General features: G+C 40.5%; 1 protein-coding gene across 2 annotated transcripts in view; it reads left to right on the top strand.

Moving 5' to 3' along the window:
- AP3B1 (adaptor related protein complex 3 subunit beta 1) overlaps positions 1-21,092 on the top strand; it is a 524,279-nt gene that overhangs the window by 493,319 nt on the left and 9,868 nt on the right. For both annotated transcript variants that reach the window (XM_073623849.1, XM_073623855.1), the window contains exon 26: positions 18,470-18,608. In XM_073623849.1, the coding sequence (XP_073479950.1) occupies positions 18,470-18,608 (139 nt within the window). The remainder of the gene's footprint in view (positions 1-18,469; positions 18,609-21,092) is intronic.

Genomic DNA, 21,092 nt, shown 5'->3' on the forward strand with positions numbered 1-21,092 from the left:
CATAGTACAAGAGCTGGTTTTAGAATGGTCATATCTTAGGGCACTAGGCTAGTTGGTTGGAGTAGACAAAATATGTAGGTAGACCATTGAAAGCTATAATTTTATGTACGCATTAAAGTTCAGTTTTAAAGGTTTCTTTGTATAAAGTAATAGCATACATTGGTTACATTAAGAACAGATAATTGTGTTTTGCCGGTAAGTCTCAACAGAATGAGAAATTGCTTTAGTTTATTAATGACAAGCCTACAGATGTATAGTCCACTCACTAAATTTGAACAATATGTGCTTCATCAGTCTGGGGCTGGTAGTTCACTCAGCAAATTAAATGCATTAAAAGAGTCGGAATTTATAGAAAAAGAAAAACTAAGCTACCCCTGCCTACTGCATAAAAATTGATTATCGAGTACCGTTGCGCCTACATTACACCATGATCCAGAATGCAGCCCCAGGAAAAATCCCTGTACTTCCAGGTATGGGCACATACTTATAAAGAAGAGTTAAGTATTTGTCTTTACTGCTAAAAAATACATTGTACAGTTGAAAACCTGTGGAAATTCACAGACCTCTGCAGATACTTCCTCACTAGTGTGAATTACAGAAAAAATTTAAGTTTTAGCTAAGATTAAATCTGTCGCAAGTAAGGTCTTGGCTGGCTGGATCTCAAATATATCTCAAATATAGGCCTTATGTCTATAGCTAGCCCACTGGTCCAAGACCAATTGCAGTATTTTGGGTACACCTAATCCAGAGCGTGTGATGACCCCTAATCGTTTAGAAAGCATGAGTTCTTGGCCAGGGAGGTTGCACGGGTGATTGGCAAAAGGCTGCAGACCCGAAAACAGTTTTGTAAAGGTCCTGCTTGACTAGTTTCGGAGGATCATATAAAATGTATATAGAACACAGATGATGATAAATTCTATCGGTTTTTTAGTCTGGCCAGTCTGAACCCAGACATATATTCCAGATTATTGGGCAGCTCTAGGAAATACACTGATCAGCCATAACTTTATGACCAATAGGAGGTTAACCAAATAACATTGATTATCTTGTTACAATGACATCCTAAATTTGATGGGATATATTAGTCAGCAAGTAAACATGATGTCCCTGAAGTTGATGTGTGGAAAGCAGAAAAAAATGAGCATTGCAGTTTGTTGTTGTACGGGGACACGTAGCCGCAGACCGTTCTGGGTGCCTATGCTGACCTGTGTCCACAGGCAGAAGTGCCTACAACGGGCCCGTGAGCATCAGAACTGAACCATGGAACAATAGAGGAAGGTGGCCTGGTCTGATGAATCACATTTTATTTTACACCACAATTGGCTGGGTGCATTTGTGTTACTTACCTGGGGAAGCCAGCAGAGAGAGAGTGTGATGCTTTGGTCAGTGTTCTGATGGAAAACCTTGGGTCCTGCCATTTTCAATGTTACTTCACAGGTACCACCTACCTAAACATTGTTGCTGACAAAGTACACCCCTTTAAGGAAACTGTATTCCCTTATGGCAGTGGCCTCTCTCAGCAGGTTAATATACCCACACTGCAAAAATGTCTCAAGGATGGTTTGAAGGACTCCAAAAGGGATTTGAGGTATTGACTGGACCTCCAAATTCTCCAGATCTCAATCCAATCGAGCATATGTGGGATGCGCTGGAAAATCAAGTACAATCCATGGAGGCCCCACCTCACAACCTACAGGACTTAAAGGATCTGTTACTGACGAGCTGATTCGTCCATGCCTCTATGTACGGTGACCTACTCAATATTAGGTGATTGGGCATAAAGTTATGGCTGATCGTCGTATAACAGCAGTAACTAGAGATATATATATATATATATATATATATATATGTATATATATATATATAACAGTCCAATCCGTGTTTCATTTATGACAACCTATGCTTTATGTTTTATCTTCATTGTCCAAATCTGTTTGCTTGGCCTGTAGTCATTAATTTCAGATTACAGATATGTTTCAATAATACATTTACTAAGAGTTTTAGAGATCTTAGCTTTACTTTCTTTTTTTTCTTTTCAAATCAAATGACAGCAAAGTACAAGGCTAATAGAGGCAATGTATAAATTAATCCTTGTAATAAACATATTATATGCACACCGAGTATAGATGAGTTTTCTACTGCACAGAATGTAAGTGTTTTATTCTGATGACGGCGAATGATACAATTTTTTTTTATTATTTGACTGAATAGATTCTTTCTGCCATGATTATTGCACAGCTTTCTTCTTGCAAACCATTCCAAATGGTGTCAGCACTTTCAATGTGATCTTTTGCCATGTAATTTTGTGTGGGATATATTCAACACACTATATACACTTATGATTTGCTTTTTATTTATACAGGGCATTTAATATAGAACGGCAAAGGAATTTTATGGTTTTCTATGTGTGTTAATGGAACATTTCCTTACTTTTTATGCGGAATATAAAATATCTCAGTTTGAGTTTTCGTACAGTAGTAAATTCTGTAGGTAAATATAATATTTTTAACTGCTACCTTGAGCAGTAAATTGAAGATGAAAAAAAGCTGTTTACTGTACTTGGGGGGATTTGTTTTGCTTACACTTGTGACCATTTTGCAGTTTTTAACTTTCAAAGAATTACTCTTTTATGCTTATACACCACCTAACCACATAAGCAATTAAAAAAATGCTGCAACCCTGAAAACAAAAAACACTTTGCATACTTATAATTCATAAACTGTCAAATTATCAATTAATCATTGCTGAAACCTGGTTGAATATTTGCAGTTATAATGCTCCAACCTACAGGTCACAGGCTTTAGTGTCTCCAGTCAGTTTTGTAATATTGTATGTGCATATATGAGGATTCAGAGATTATGTGGGTCCACCACGGCCACTCAGCACCACACACATTTGTTGCATTAAAAATGAGGATTTAAGACCTAAAATGATTCAACCTGTTGTGGACATCGAAGGATTTTACGCATCTTTTCCTCCACCCCTGCTGCTTTTTTTTAAGCGAACGCTGATTAAACTAGAATCCAATGCATTTTTAGTTTTATTCTTTTCTATGGATTGCATAAAAATAATTATTTTTGCAAGACTTTCCTGCTATAACTAGCATGAACGTGCAGGGGAAAGCCAGGCAAATTTAGTTGTTTGTGCACTGATTTCATTGCTGGTAAATATTCCCCTTGGTGCTATCATGCCTCCATGTCTTGTACAGGATGGCTATTACTCCTTTTCAATATGTCACAACTGTGTAGGCAGGCTGACTGCTAGTGATCTTAACCCCTTCATGACTAAGCCTTTTTTTAAAAATCAGTATTTTTTGATAGAAAATTACTTAGAACCCCAAACATTTTATATATATATATATATATATATATATATATATATATATATATATATATATATATATATATAAAATTATTTTTTTTTAGCAGAGACCCTAAAGAATAAAATGGTGTTTGTAGCAATATTTTATGTCACACTGTATTCCTGTAGCAGGCTTTCAAATGCAATTTTTTTTGTAGAAGTACACTTTTATGAATTAAAAAACAGTAAAGTTAGCCCAATTCTTTTTGTATAATGTGGAAGATGATGTTGCGCCAAGTAAATAGATACCTAACATGTAATGCTTTAAAATTGCGCACAGTCGTGAAATGGCGACAAACTACGGTACTTAAAAATCTCCGTAGGTAACACATTACACATTTCTACAGGTTACCTGTTTAGAGTTGCATTAGAATTAATGCTCTCGCTCTAACGATCATGGTGATACCTCACATGTGTTGTTTGAGCACTGTTTAGATTTGTGGGTGCGACTTGTGTATGTGTTCGCTTCTGAGTGTGAGCACGGAGGGATGGGGGCACGGTACATTTTTTTTTTCTTATTTATTTTATTTGACTTTGTTTTTACACTGTCACTTTTAGATTTTTTTTATTTTTGATCACTTTTGTAAACATCCCTTGTGACGTTAATAGGCAGAGACAGGTACTCTTTATGGAGGGATCTGAGGTCTATAAGACCCCAAACCTCTCCTTTGCACAAGTTTGGCTGTTTTGAATGCTGTCATTTTTTTAAATCTGGTGCCGTTAAGGTTTCCGTAAACCAGAAGTGATATCATGACATTGCTTCCGGGTTACTAGATCCGAGACCCGATCAAAGCTGTTCGGGTCTCCGGCCAGCTGGCGGACTTGCCTCTTGGTGGGAAGGGAGAGCCTGGGCGTGTCGCAGAAGGCAGCAGGAGGGGCCCACATCCCCTTCCGCTGCTTGTTATAACAGCCGAGTGGCTGTTTAGCCGCATCGGTTGTTTTTACAAGTAAGCCGTCCGTCCGCTCTAAAAAAACAAAACAAAAAACTGTACCGGGCTGATGCGTGCTGCTGCACACATCACTCTGGTATAGCCCCTTCGAGCCGAATAACACATATTTTGGCATGAAGGGGTTAAAGGATTTAGGGTACAAAAATACATTCTGTAATGTTGGGTTTAGAAGATCAGCTAATTTGTCTGCAAATAATTAATCTAGGTTGAGAAGCTGAAGGTGGAATTTGGGACTTTTTTTTAAATAAAAGGCAGGATCAGTGGAATAATCTCAAATCAAAATTAATATAATTAAGAGTTTTACTTAATAGGCGATCCATAAAACAGAGTTTTTTGCCAGTAGTTGCATCATTAGGGCTCTTTCACACTGGGGCGGTTTGCAGGTGCTATTGCGCTAATAATGGCGCCTGCAAACCGACAAGAAACAGAGGGCTTTTACACTGGAGCGGTGCGCTAGCAGGACGGGAAAAAAGTCCTGCTAGCAGCATCTTCGGAGCGGCTCCTGCCCATTGAACACAATGGGCAGCGCGGCTATACCGCCGGCAAAGCGCCTCTGCAGAGGCGCTTTGCGGTGGTTTTTAACCCCTTCCCGGCCACTTGCGGGGGTAGAGCCGCCCCGCTAGCGGCCGAGTACCGATGGTAAAGCGCCGCTTACAATAGCGGCGCTTTACCGCTGACCCCGCCCCAGTGTGAAAGGGGCCTTAGGGTAAATGGTTTGAATTCTTTCTAAAGAAAGCATGGATCATTTTTTGCTCAGTTTAATATATCCGTTATCAGTGGTATTCATTCAAAGATGGTCACATCTTTAACCACTTCAGCCCTGGAAGGCATTTTTTGCGATATGGCACTGTATCGTTTAAACTGACAATTGCGCTGTCGTGCAACACTGTACCCAGACAAAATTGATGTCCTTTTTTTTCCCGACAAATAGAGCTTTCTTTTGGTGGTATTTGGATCACCTCTGCGGTTTTATTTTTTTGCGCTATAAACAAAAAAATAGCGACAATTTGGAAAAAACTATTTTTTATTTTCTGCTATAAAACATATCCACTAAAAATATGTAAAAAAAATCAAATTTCCTCATGAATTTAGGCCATTATGTATTCTGCTACATATTTTTGGTAAAAAAATCCCAATTGGCATATATTGGTTTGCGCAAAAGTTATCGCGTCTATAAACTATGGGATATTTTTATGGCTTTTTATTTTTTACTAGTAATGGTGGCAATCACATATTTTTAGCGGGACTGCGACATTATGGTGGACAAATTGGACACGAATACAGTGATCAGTGCTAAAAAAAAAAAATTCACTGTATAAATGACACTGGCAGGGAAAGGCGTTAACATCAGGGGCAATCAAAGGGTTAAAGGGGTTGTAAAGGCTTGTGTTTTTTCACCTTAATGCATCCTATTCCCCCCCGTTTTACTTACCTGAGCCCCGAATTTCCGTCAACACGCCCCCGCCGTCCCTCTCTCCACGTGTTCCCGATTCTTGATTGGATAGATTGATAGCACCGCAGCCATTGGCTCCCGCTATTGTCAGTCAAATCCAATGTTGTGGGGGCGGGGCCGAGTCCTGCGTTCGGCCTCTATGGACACCGAATGCTGGACTCGGGAGAGCGCTTCTCCAAGGGGGTTATCTAATGCAGGGAGGAGCCACAAGAGCCGCAGAAATGGATGTTCGGGGACACTCTGTGCAAAACGAGCTGCACAGTGGAGGCAAGTATGACATGTTTGTTATTTTAACCACTTAAGGACCAAGCCTCTTTTTGAGATGTGGTGTTTAAAAGTTAAAAACTGTTTTTTTGGGTTTTTTTTTTTTTTGCTAGAAAATTACTTAGAACCCCCAAATATTGCAATACTTTGTCACACCATATTTGCGCAGCAGTCTTACAAGCGCACTTTTTTTGGAAAAAATACATTTTGAATTAAAAAAATAAGACAACAGTAAAGTTAGGCCAATTTTTTTTGTATTGTGAAAGATAATGTTACGCTGAGTAAATTGATACCCAACATGTCACACTACAAAATTGCGCCCGCTCGTAGAATGGTGACTAACTTTTACCCTTAAAAATCTCCATAGGCGACGTTTAAAAAATTCTACACGTTGCACGTTTTTAGTTACAGAGAAGGACTAGGGCTAAAATTTTTGCTCTCGCTCTACCGATCGCAGCGATACCTCACATGTGTGGTTTGAACACTGTTTTCATATGCGGTCGCTTCTGCACGCGAGCTCGGCGGGACAGGGCGCGTTTTTTTTTTTTTTTTTTAATTTTTCCTTATTTATTTTGCCTTTTATTTTTATTTTTACACGTTTTTTTTTTTTTTTGTTTTTTTTTTTTTTTAATTGTGTCACTTTTATTCCTATTACAAGGAATGTAAACATCCCTTGTAATAGAAAAAAATGACAGGACCTCTTAAATATGAGATCTGGGGTCAAAAAGACCTCAGATCTCATTTACACTAAGATGCAATAAAAAAAAATTGTCATTTAGAAAAAAAACTAAAAAAAAAAAAAAAAAAATGGCCCTTTAACCACTTAACAACCGGCCCATAGCCAAATGACGGCTACAGGGCGGTTGTTTAACTCTGGGAGGACGTCCAGGGACGTCCTCCCAGAATTCTGCTCTCGCGCGCCCCCTAGGGCGCGCACTCGAGAGCATCCGTGATTGCCGGGTCCACAGGACCCGGCGCATCACAGATCCCGGTAAATGGCCGCTGATCGCGGCCGTTTACCATGTGATCGCTCCGTCAAATGACGAAGCGATCACATGTAAACAAACCGGCGTCATCTGATGACGCCGGTTCCTCTCCTCCCCCTCTCCTCCCCTCCTGTGTACCGATCGGTACACAGTGACCGAAGAGGCGGATGGATGGATGGCTGCAGCGTTGTGGGCTGCATCTGTAGTGCCCACAGCGCTGCACAGAGACATCCAGCCATCCATCCATCCATGCTCAGCCATCCCTACTACTCTGCATGCCCTGCAATGCTGTGCAATACTCTGCAATTCCCTCTGCAATACCCCGCAATACTCTGCCATACCCTGGAATACCCCGCAATACTCTGCCATACCCTGGAATACCCCGCAATACTCTGCCATACCCTGCAATACCCTGAAATACCCTGAAATATCCCGCAATACCCAGCCATACTCTGCAATACTCAGTGATACCCAGCCATCCTCTGCCATACCCAGCCATGCTCTGCAATACCCCACAAAAATCTGCAATACTCTGCCATAACCCGCAATACTCTGCCATACCCAGCCATACTCTGCCATACCCAGCCATACTCTGCAATACTCGGTGATACCCAGCCATACTCTGCAATACCCAGCCATACTCTGCCATACCCAGCCATACTCGGCGATACTCTGCAATACCCAGCCATGCTCAGCCGTACCCAGCCTCTGTATGTGGCCAGGCTGTAGAAGTCTCACACATGTGGTATCGCCGTACTCAGGAATAGTAGGAGAATCTATTTTGGGGGGTCATTTTTGGTATATACATGCTATGTGTTAGAAATATTGTATAAATGGACAACTTTGTGTTAAAAAAAAAAAAAGCGTTTTAACCACTTCCCGCCTTCCGTCATACGACGTCCTTGACTTTGTGCGGGGATATCTGAATGATGGGTGCAGCTACAGGCATCATTCAGATATCATCTTTTTCAGCCGGCGATTCCCTACACCATAAGAATGATCGTAGCAGCTGTTACACTGCTTGATCGTTCTTACGGGAGGCGAGAGGGGACGCCCCCCCTCCCGCCGCCCTCCGGTGCTTCTACCGACTCACCGCTATGATCGAAGCCAGGATCTTTTTTTTTTTTTTTTTTTTATTTCAGGAACAGCCTAGAGGTGAGATGTGGGGTCTTATTGACCCCATATTTCACTGTAAAGAGGACCTGTCATGCCATATTCCTATTACAAGGGATGTTTACATTCCTTGTAATAGGAATAAAAGTGATCAAAAATTTTTTTTTTTTTGGAAAAAAGTGTCAAACTAAAATAAATAAAGTAAAATGAACAATAAAAAAAAATTAAAATTTTTTAAAGCACCCCTGTCCGTGTGCTCGCATGCAGAAGCGAACGCATACGTAAGTCCCGCCCACATAAGAAAACGGTGTTCAAACCACACATGTGAGGTATCGCTGCGATCGGTAGAGCGAGAGCAATAATTTTGGCCCTAGACCTCCTCTGTAACTCAAAATTTGTAACCAGTAAAAAATTTTAAAGCGTCGCCTATGGGGATTTTTAAGTGGTGAAGTTTGGCGCCATTCCACAAGCGTGTGCAATTTTGAAAGGTGACATGTTAGGTATCTATTAACTCGGCGTAACTTCATCTTTCATATTATGCAAAAACATTGGGCTAACCTTACTGTTTTGTTTTTTTTTAAAGCAAAAAACAGTTTTTTTTCCAAAAAAAACGCGTTCCAAAAATTGCTGCGCAAATATCGTGCGAGATAAAAATGACCGCTTTTGTATTCTCTAGGGTCTTTGCTAAAAAAACATATATAATGTTTTGGGGTTCTATGTAATTTTCTAGCAAATAAATGATGATTTTTACATGTAGGAGAGAAATGTCAGAATTGGCCTGGGTGCTCCAGAACGCCTGAAGGTGCTCCGTGCATGTTGGGCCTCTGTATGTGGCCACGCTGTGTAAAAGTCTCACACATGTGGTATCGCCATACTCGGGAGTAATAGCAGAATGTGTTTTGGGGTGTAATTTGTGGTATGCATATGCTGTGTGTGAGAAATAACCTGCTAATATGACAATTTTGTGAAAAAAAAAAAAGAAAAAAAAAACTTGATTTTGCAAAGAATTGTGGGAAAAAATGACAACCTCAAAAAACTCATCATGCATCTTTCTAAATACCTTGGAATGTCTTCTTTACAAAAAGGGGTCATTTGGGGGGTATTTGTACTTTTCTGGCATGTTAGGGTCTCAAGAAATGAGATAGGCCGTCAGTACTTCAGGTGTGATCAATTTTCAGATATTGGTACCATAGCTTGTGGACGCTATAACTTTCACAAAGACCAAATAATATACACTAATTTGGGTTATTTTTACCAAAGATATGTAGCGGTATAAATTTTGGCCAAAATATATGAAGAAAAATTACTAATTTTCAAAATTTTATAACAGAAACGAAGAAAAATTTATTTTTTTACAGATTTTTCGGTCTTTTTTCTTTTATAGCGCAAAAAATAAAGAACCCAGCGGTGATTAAATACCACCAAAAGAAAGCTCTATTTGTGTGAAAAAAAGGACAAAAAATTCATATAGATACAGTGTTGCATGACTGAGTAATTGTCATTCAAAATGTGAGAGCACCAAAAGCTGAAAATTGGTCTGGTTATTAAGGGGGTTTAAGTGCCCAGTGGTCAAGTGGTTAAGAGGTATGGGCGGAAGTGATATTTTGACGTCACTTCCGCCCTGCAATGTCACTCATCTCCATGCCCAGCAAGGGTGAAGATCCGATCGTCTCCGCCACTGCCGGCGGCTCCTGTAAGCGATGGAGGGCACCGGAGCGTGACGGGGAGGGCCCCTCTCCCGCCACCGATAAAAGTGATCTTGCGGTGAATCTGCTGCAGAGACCACTCTTATCGGAAAGCGGACCGCCGGCCGAAGAAGAGGATACCTGGGTTATGACAGCTAGCTGCTGCCATAACAACGATATTCCACTTCAAATTAAGGATGTATATCGGCGTGCGGCAGTCCGGAAGTGGTTAAAAAAAATAGAAAAACAATCCTTTAGTATCACTTTAAGTGTGCTCCTAGGGAATGCTTTCCTAACTGTGTGGGGGATGAACTGACTCGAGGAAGAGAGACATCTGTGTTCCTGATTAGCAGGAAGACGAGATCTCTCTCTTCCTATCGGACAGGATAAGCACGAGACCCAGAGATGGAAACCACGTACAGGTACGTTGTTTCAGGCAGCCGGGTTGCCCTGCCACAGTGTATGTGCGGTGAGCAGCCCAGAAGCGGTTAAAGATCTAAAACTGCACTGAAATTGGCTAGATGGAAGTCTTGCACAGTCCTCTCCTCTACTGAAATAGGTTATTCTGGTTTCACTGCACACTGAGCTTTCAAAGCTACAGCAAGTCAAATAGAAACCACTCTTATTTCCTGGCTGGGGGATGCCCAGCATCAGTTAGCCTTTTCCTCTTGTGCCTGACTGTCCCAGGCCCCTCTCAATCAGTGAACTTCAGTTCCTTCAAATCATGGAGGCTTAAAGATGAAGTATGGGCAAAGCTTTTTTCATATAGCTTGTTCTGCACTCCTGTGACCTGTTTTCAGCCTTTAGTCCACTGTCGCCCGATGTCCCTCAACCTCCGATCCAACCTCAAGGAAGATCCCGACCATATGGTTGGGATCAACCCAGATGCCTAGACCAGTACCTGGCTCAGCCTCTCAGCGATCTTCTGAGAGCCTGAGCCAGCCCCTTTCATGCTTTCCACAGCCCATCGCTCCAGTGAGCACTAGAGGGAAGAGCAGAGAGCCGGTAACCGATAGTCGGTCATGGCTCAGAGCAGAGGGGAGAGCTGATCGGTCAGCGGTGTTTGTTCAGTTCTTAATGCAGGACTGGCGGGGGACAGAAGCAGCATCTGATCGATCCTACATCCACCTAGGTAAGTAATTGTTTTTCCAAAATCCCAAACTTCTCATTTAACATCAAATGTGGGCGTTACCTGGCATCCACACATCAAAGCATTTTAATATTTGCATAACTGCTCCCAAAAGCCCAGACCGCTGCTTGCATCGGGACTGATTGCTCTTGAGAAATGTACTGAAGCAGGGTGCTGTGATGTTTTCAGGAAGCTATGTATAGCACTCTGCTGGTCCCTCCCACCAGCCATGATCTTCCTTAATTGAGAGACTGTAAGGATTTCACTGGGTCTAAAATTAGGTATGTAATAAGTATAATTTTTTTTTTTTGTTTTTATTTGATATTAGCATGTAAGGAACCAAGGAAGGCAAAAATAGAGGTAAATTATACTTAGACTTTAGGCCTCATGCTTGCTGCCTGCTTTTTTCTGCTGCTCCTAGGGGCGTTAGACATTTTTTTTTTCCTGCCTCCAATGCTCCTGCGTGTTGGCCTATGTATCTATGCACACACAGGCATCTAAACGTGCCTAAGTTCTAGGCACATTTAGCACTTGAAAGTTAATAAATTTCAGTGGCCAGAAAAAAATTATTATTCTGGCTAAAGAAATGAAAGTTTACATGTGGTGAACGTGTGTGTTTACAAGTCTAGAGAGGAGTCTAGGAGAGTTAGCAAAGCGTCCAGTGTGCATGAGTCCTTAAACATAACTTAGTGATTAGTCAACAGAAAAAAAAATGTATCTTTATATAGAAGATCTGCCTTTCATGGTTGTAACTGTATTTATGAGTTTTGCTAAGAGTGTGTTTTAATATGAAATATTTATTATTTTATGTATTGCTTAGATGTGTACACTTACATTTAGAAGGGCACTTGTGATTACGTATTCTTCTGAAACATGTCTTATTGTATCTAGCATTACTTAACTTACATAGTTCTTTATAACTTGCAGCTGTCTCTGCAGTACTTATTTTTACTGGCTGTTGTTACTTTAACCACTTCAGCCCCGGAAGATTTTACCCCCTTCCTGACCAGAGCACTTTTTGCGATTCGGCACTGCTGCATCGCTTTAACGGACAATTGCACAGTCGTGCAACTTGCGCCCAAACAAAATTGACTTCCTTTTTTCCCACAAATAGAGCTTTCTTTTGGTGGTATTTGATCGCCTCTGTGGTTTTTATTTTTTGCGCTATAAACCAAAAAATAGTGACAATTTTGAAAAAAAACGCAATATTTTTTAATTTTTGCTATAATAAATATCCGCAAAAATATATAAAAAAACATTTTTTTCCTCAGTTTAGGCCGCTATATTCTTCTACATATTTTTGGTAAAAAAAAGGCAATAAGCGTATATTGATTGGTTTGCACAAAAGTTATAGCGTCTACAAAATGGGGATAGTTTTATGGTTTTTTTATTAATATTTTTTTTACTAGTATTGGCGGCGATCTGCGATTTTTATCAGGACTGCGACAATATGGCGGACAAGTCTGACAATTTTGCCACATTTTTGGGACCATTGGCATTTTTACAGCGATCAATGCTATAAAATTGTAAAAATGTCACTGGCAGTGAATGGGGTTAACCACTAGGGGGCAGTGAAGGGGTTAAGTGTGTCCTAGTGTGTGTTCTAACTGAAGGGGGGAGGGGGCTGTGCAGGGGAGACTCTGTATGAACAGATGATCTGTCTGTTCTCCCCTCAGAGAATTGGAAACTGTGTTTACACACACACATCCCGGATTCCAATTCTCGGTGTGCCCCGAGCGATCGTGGAACCCGGCGGTGATCGTGTCCACCGGGCACTCGCATCAGCTCCGTGGTCTAGTGGCCGTTTATGTTACCGACGTACCATGACAGCGATTCGCGCAGCCAAGCCATGTTGCCGCAGTGTAACTGCGGCAGCTGGTCGACATGCGGTTAACTTCTACATCTAAAAAAGTCAAATACATTATAGCATTATCAAGTATGTCTAAGTGACTGTCCATAAGAACCTCCTTTGGTAAGTGCTTGGTATTTCCTGGAGATGTAGCTTCAGGTGGCGCTCCTGCTCTTTTCATGACAAAAGAGTGACAGAATCCATAGTTGTAATTTTTTTTTTTTTTAACAAGGGTTTCTTTAATGAATTAATGGACAGGCAATAGACAGTATTCATATATTTGTTTATCCAAGGCATTAGTATCATCCAACTGTATATCATTTTTTGTTTTGTGACCTTTTTTCCCCCAAATCAGTGGTTTGCAGGTTTCTACTGCCCTGCTCATTGCTGTCCTGCTCTTGGGTCGCAGTCCAGCAACTAGATAAAAGTGGTTAACCACTTCAGCTTCCTGACCAGGCCATTTTTTGCGCTACTGCACTGCGTCGTTTCAACTGACAATTGCGCAGTTGTGCGACGCTATACCCAAACAAAATTGACGGCTTTTTTTTCCCCCACAAATAGAGCTTTCTTTTGCTGGTCTTTGATCACCTTTGCGGTTTTTATTTTTTGCGCTGTAAACAAAAATGAGTGATAATTCTGATAATACATATAAAAAAAACAATTATAAAAATTCTTCATATTTTTGGTAAAAGAAATCGCAATAGGCGTATATTGATTGGTTATCAAAGTTATTGCGTGTACAAACTATGGGATAGATTTAGGGACTTTTATTTTCTGCGATTTTTAGCGGGATTGCAGCAGATAAATCTGACCCCAAATGACACCTTTTGGGGACCAGTGACATTATTACATTGATCAGTGCTATAAAAATGCACTGATCGATGTATAAATGACTGGCGGGGAAGGGGTTAACACTGGGGGGGTGATAAAGGAGTTAAGTGGGTTCCCTTGGTGTGTTCTAACTGTAGGGGGGATAGGCTGCCAGGGACACGAGAGATCGTGGTTCCCGATCACAGGGAACAGAAGATCTCTGACATGTCATCTGTCAGAACCGAGATCCACCTTGTTTACACTGGCAGATCCCCGTTCTGCCTCTGTACACTGCGATTGCAGGTCGCCGGCAGATAGAGTCCACCGGACCCATGGGCACGCTCCCACAGCAAACCTCTCTATGCCCCCTGAATATACAACAGGGCCTAGCAGAGAAAAAGGGGATTCAGCAACTGGCATTCCACAGCACCCCAACATTCCTAGTGCCCTGGAGGTCTTAGTGGGGAGTGCTTATAGATGAAAAAACAGCAGCAAACTGCCATGAGAAATCTTTTTCAGAGTGGATGGGTGGGATGGAAGTTTCACAGAAAGGTACTTTATAAAACTGATTATTTTAATCCTACAGTACTGTGCTGGTATTTATAGACTATGGGTTATAGGCTGCTAACTTGAAGTGATTGGACACTTTTCCTTTTTAAACCGTTGAACGTTTTTCATCTGAATCTTCTATCACCAGCTGGCTTCTTATTATTTTACTTGTGCATTCTGTTACATTCTGGTTACCCATGGTTGTGTACCTTGGAGAATGTAATGTAACAAACCCCTTTGCTTGTACCGTTTGCTTCGAACACTGGATCCTGCATTAGGCACTCACTTTGGCAAGATGTGCAATATGTGTGCTATACACATTCAGGGATGTGGTCACATCTCTATGGTTCCCACACTTCAAAGACTCCTGGGGGGAGGGGGGGTGCCCACTGTGACATGCAAAGCCTGCACCTTTAACACTGTAGCGCCAGTGTCATGGATAAGTTAAGACCGGGTTTCTCTGTAGCTGCAATCAATTTTCTGGCTTTCAATAACACTATCCGCAGGTCATAGCACACTATGTGCTTTTTTGGAAAGAGGATTTGGGTGGTGTTCACTTGTGGCACCTCCTGCCATTTTGTCTCTACTGCTTCTTAGCAAGCGATTTTAAAAATGCCATTTTTTCCCCTCCTATTTGGACTTGCTCTTAAAACGAAGAGGTAACTGCCCCATGCCTCCCAGATGGCATGTTTCTATCCACCTCTGCCACCGAGAAAGGACACAGTACATTACTGTGACTATCTTCTACTGAGATACAGCCACAGGAACTAGGTCAGCATCTGGATTTATTGACTTTCTGTAGACATGCAAAATCCCATCCAATCATCAATCCTGAACAGTGAGTACCCCACTGAAGATTGCCCCTCAAGCATGCATGCAGGCTGTCTGACAAAAGCTGATTTCTCTGCCACTATGTTTGAATTCCTCGGAAGACTTTGCCGCTTCTAGAACTTTTGGATTCCAGAGGCCAAATATATTACATGTCCGCTTTCTGACCTTATTCAGGAAGCTGCTACTTCTGTACTTGAAGATAGGAAGGATATTATTGAGGATGTTGATTTTGTAGCAGAGGTAGGTATATTCCTTCCCCTGAAGCTCATGAGGTACAAGCTATGGCTTTTTTGCTGTGAATGCAACAATTGATGCAATGACGACAACATCCTTCAAGACATGACAAGGAAATTGTCTACATTGTCTGTATATGGTTAGGGCTGTGAGAGCCTACTTGACAGCAAGGCTGAGTCCCTTTTTGTTTAACCTGGAAGTCCTGGTAGAAGAAAACTTGCCTCCCTCTCCACCATTGCCAGGTGGACCAGACAACCGATTTGCAGGTTCTATGTCTTGAAGGAAACAGTTTTTTCCTTTTTCCATCAGAGCCTGCTCCACCAGGGCTGTTGGTGTGTTCCGGACTTTTCAGCAGTAAGCATCTGTATCCCAGATTTGCAGGGCTGCCATTTGGTCTACTGTTCACTTATCTTTCATGTTTTGCCATGTGGACGTTTAGGATTTACTAGATAAAAATGCTGTGCTAATCAGAGGTTACTTGAAGCCCGATAAGGTATAAAGTTTGTGTGTTTAGTTCATTCTTGGTGAGATAAAACTTCATAAAATATAACTAAATATATTGTGAAACACTACAACATAATACAATTTATGGTGCAGACTGTGAAAATCCAAACTCAAAATAAATAACTTCAAAGCTTAAACATTTCAAAAACTGCATATAAAACATTGTGCATTATAAAACAATATATAGTTCAAACTGTGGTACAGAATCCCAACATCAAGTGACTACAAAGTTCAAAAATAAAAATATCCAGTTGTGCATGTTTCAGGTAGTTCTCCTGTTAAGAATCCCACCACTTCTGTACATCTCAGGCTACTTACCAAATGGTAATGATCCTCAATAATTGAGTGGTCATAAAGGCTATGGGGGGTATGGAAACCCAAATCTATCTGGTATGAAAGATCTTCCAATCAGATTTTAGTCACCAGTGAACCATGAGATGCATAGAACAAGAATGAAAACAAGGGAAGCACGCCAATAGTGTAAAACGGTATTATTAGCTTTATTTAAGCGGTAGTAAACTGTGCCTAAAATTTTAAAAATGTACCCCCCCCGCAGGGTTTAGTCATAATGTACTAGTATGCAGCGCATACTATTTAATTATGAAAGACTTGCTTGTAAAGTGGATCTCTCCTGCGCAGCGCTGTCATGGTCCCCCCCAGCGCTGCCATTTACACTCCGGCTGTATGAATGGCTGGGGCTGCAGTGACGTCACTCCTGAGCATCCATGGAGTTCTGAAAGTGCGGCACGGGGATGCCGTCCCTTCAGTGCACATGCACCGATGACATCACAGACAGCATCTCTTGCGAATATATCTCCTAAACAGTGCAAGTTTAGGAGATATCCACTGTACCTACAGGTAAGCCTTGGCTTACCTGTAGGTACAAGTTAAAAAGTGGAGTTTACCTCCACTTTAAAACAAAGAGTTAAAGGAACTCACATGAGAAATTTCTGAGAGATAAAACTGTGCTGTATAAGTAAACAAACATCTTGTCTGTAAATTCCCCAACTTGGAGTACAGTACAGGACACAGGTCCTAGTTTTGTAATGATCACTATGAAAGTTCACAACAGAGACTCAATTGCTGCTCCTCTCTGATTCTTCACCTTGGCAGTTTGCCAGCCTTTTGGGGATCTTGGACATTGGCGCCAAAAGGGCTACACTTTTAGCTGGTAGGGTTTTTTTTTTTTTTACACTTAGTGCAGCCCATTGCTTTTAAAGGGCCGTATACACAGACTTGTAAATAATAGTAAACTAACACCACGTTTAGATCAGTAAAAATCAGTATTTTACACCCAAGTACCCATGAAATCACACATTATCCCTTGAATAGAATGTTATATTTGCTTATTTGGCATTCTTAGAGCTAGAAGAATTTTTACATGCATATGTGTTTGTAAATATCTATTTTGCCATACGATCATACTTTTTTTTGCATTGTGATATTTGAGGATGAATTATTCCACAGTGCCTGCAGCTACAGAGGTCAGTGAGGGCTTGTTTTAATGCTCCTGTCCGGTTTTAAAAGTGTGAAATACAAGAATGTTAATGGCCTGTAGCCTGGCTATGTTTTAAAATGCCTCTCTAGGCAAAACTCATTTGGGTAGATTAGGGAATTTTGTTTTTGTGTCCCATCACCTTCTGTCCAAGAGATAAAACAACAAGTAAGAATAAATCTTCCTGTTCTGATGTCAACTGTAACATTTTGGATTTGGATTGACAATGTTCAACAGAGAAAATAGAGGGTGAATGCCAAAAGTGGGAATGCAGACAGCAATTAAAGCAAAGCAAGGAGTTCTAACCCCTCACTACTCTATCCAAAACAGAAAAAGTCAGTCCAGAGTGTTAGAAAAAAAAAGTGAACAATGGCAACATAACCACTCTTTAAAGTATATTACATCATTTCAGTTTGTATATATTTCGCGGGAAATTGTGATATTAACACTCTTGTCTTTCAAGCCTACTCACAATGCTTTGCCAGTGGACCTCAAACAAATATCATAACTATGTGTTTTCTCTTTTTTATCTGAACAGACCTGATGATGTTAATATTTATGGACTCGGTGCTCAGTACACTTTTCACATTCAGTCACATCTCAGTCACATTTAGAATACTGACCAATATTTTTTTATATAGCTAGGTAAAATAATAAACGAGTAGTTCAGTTTTCTATGGTGAAGACTCCAAACTTGTGTTGTTCTATACAGTGCCCTTCATTTCAGTTTCCAAGCAGAATCCTGAGCTTCTTAAAGCGGTTGTATACCCGCAGGGGAAAAAAAAAGCTGTAAGGCAAAGGCATGATCAGCTAGTATGCAGCTCATACTAGCTCATTATGAAATACCTTAGAATGAGGTGTCGGTAGCTAATCCTGGTCCACGCCAAGGGAGCTGACACTTTTGCCCTTGTCTTGTCTTCCGGGTTCGCGGCTCCAGCGCTGTGAGTGGCCAGAGCCGCGATGACCTCACTCTTGCTCATGCGTCTGCCAGACCTTCAGCCATGCGCCGCTGACGTCAGCTGCTGTATGCAAAGTGAATATCTTCTAAACCGTACAGGTCTAGGAGTTATTCATTTTACCTACAGGTACACCTTATTATAGGCTTACCTGTAGGTAAAAAATAATAATTAGGGTATACAAACACTTTAAGTCATGTCCATATTATATCTTTGATTTGTCAGGCTCTCATGTGACATGCATGTTGTGTCTTTTATATGTTAGTCTCGAATAACATACGTTGTCTTTTACTTTTCATAGCAAAGCTGACGGGTATGAATGAGAATTCAGCCACTATCACAGTATCTCCACAGAACAGCACTCCGCAGACTGTGGTGCACAAGTTTCTAGCTGCTGCCAATCTTGGAGTAGTGCCTTCTGGTCAGAACAATGTACACAGGTAAAACTTTTTTGTATCCTCCTTTTATCTGTATATTGTGAAGCCTTGTACTGTCAACATTGCAGATACTTTGCTCTTAATAGCAAGAATAGAACCCTAATCTTACTGTATGAAAGTGGTATTGAACCCTCAGTGTTTTTTAGCCTAGCACATTGAGCACAATAAAATAAACATTTCCCAGTAAACTATTAAAGGATAAGTTGATCTTTCTGAACATGTTACACCTATATTTAGGGTGTACGATGCAATATGTTCAGCATCAGGCCCCTCTCCCCCTGATTTTCTTCCACCCCTTCCCTTCCTGATTCCCCTCCTTGTGGCAGCGAGCCAGCGATCTTCTCCCCTACTCACCACAATTCAAAGAGAGTACGGCCAGGTCATTGATTCACAAATATCTGTGAGTCAATGAACGACAAGGACCAACATCCTTTGCGACTGTCATCTTCTAGTTCTCAATGAACTACCATATCGCTGTTGAGCAATGTGGTAGTTCATTGATTCTTCCTGTCGGTGTAAAACTTCCTGCCCATATGATATACGCGCAGGCAGCTTACACTCTATTTTTACCTGCAGAAAAATGTGCATTTATTTTTTGGTTAAAACGTGAACTTCTCCTTTTAAAGTTCTTATCTCAGTGTACAATTTTTAAATACTGTTGGCATCTGCTCTCTCAGTACTGCTTTCTCAAACCTCCAGCCTTCACAGGAAAGTGTTGTCAGTGAAATCAGTCTGTTAGTTTGGAGGGAGGTAGGGTGAGAGGAGAGAGGATTATGGGAATATGTCATCATCCTAGGCTATGGAGATGTGTATTTCTTATTTATGCACACAGTGTAGAGCAGTAGATGTCAACGTCAAGGTATAGGGGGCCTCAAATGCAGTCCCTGATAAAGGGCAGTGTACAATATTTATTATATGTATTGCTACAAAAGACTGAAGACTTACTGGAGGGAGATGGTCATAGACTGTGCTACTGGAGTCAAACTGTCAGAGACTGGGGAAATATTACATGAAATTGCTAGTGATCACAGCTATTACCCATTACAAAAACTCCCACTGCTGTCTGCTGTGTCCAAGAGCCAAACTGCAAACACCCTAGGGCCGCAGCTTGGTCACCAGGAGTGTAGAGAGGTAGCACTCTAGTCCCTGCCTGCATAAGAAAGCTGCATGCTCAATAGTTGATTAAGCACTTTCAGTAGCAGATTTAAACAAAACTTAATATCCGTTTTGGTTTGTACTATAACTGGTTCTTCAGTTGGCGTGCAGTAAATATTTTTTCTATGTGTCATAAGTGTCTCTGTCATTTTAATTTTGGAAGCAGAATTTATTTTGAACACACCACACTAAAACACATATATCACCATACCTTTAAGGCGGGTATGGGTACTCTTTAAGCATTTATGCTGGAACCAGACATTTTCTTTTATTGTTAATATTACTGAAGGTATACAGCAATTTACCACAGTTCTGTTATAAAACATGTTGGTCAAAATCTTTTTTTTTTGTTTTTAGTCAACTGTTGGTCATGATATATCTATGGATATTTTGAAGAATCGGTTGGTTCTCTTGCAATCGGTGTAGTTCCTAGGATAGTGAGCAATCATTGCACAAAGTGGTGTTTACTGCCTGTCGGTTACATTTTATTATTTGTATAATACACAGTAATCCTCATTAGCAACAACAATAACCGTTTAAATTATTTTAAGTCATCAATGGATTAAATGTCTCAATAACTCTTTTCCTAACACTAGAGGTCAGCACTGTTGTTATTTCCACATCAGATACTCAGTACACCTTCCTAGAAAAGAAACGCAGCCCCTTATAGTGCTGGCTGCTTTCTAAATATATGCTGTATACACAGAACTGCATTTAATTCCTGGAATATTAGAATGGAAGCATTTATCTGGACCATTGTACAAAACAAAAACACATTTGTTTAAAGCTTTGTCCATTTAAACTGTTTTTATAGGATTGCATTCATAAAATTCAGTATTTTTTTTTTATTTGATCACAAATAAAATTGCCGTTTTTCGTTTTAATATACTTACTATAGTATAGTTATTAATTCCACACCCTGATCTAACACGTCTGATGAGCGAACCTAAATTGAAAATGTATATCATTAGTCAATACATAAATGAAACATTGATACACCTCATATCTGGACTGGATTCGTTTATATGCCAAGTTCACCAAACCTATGAAATAAGGTTGAGTTTATTTGTAGACTGTGTAAAAATAATAAAATATTAAGCATCTAGGGTATGTATGGATCTGACTAAAGGAGTGCAAAGGCTCATAATAATAACTATTATTATTATTTATGGGTTGGGGTTATGATCTCAAGCCTTGGCACAATCACTGAGCACCGTTCCCTGAATTCTTTAATTAGGTTTCTGACAGCGGAAATTACTATTTTATTTTTGTTGCTGTGGGATATTGCACAGCACAACCAGTTTTGCACTTTGCAGTGGAGGTGCAGCTATA

Source organism: Aquarana catesbeiana, linkage group LG01 (genome assembly GCF_042186555.1).
Source record: "Aquarana catesbeiana isolate 2022-GZ linkage group LG01, ASM4218655v1, whole genome shotgun sequence".
NCBI classification, from domain to species: Eukaryota; Metazoa; Chordata; class Amphibia; order Anura; family Ranidae; genus Aquarana; species Aquarana catesbeiana.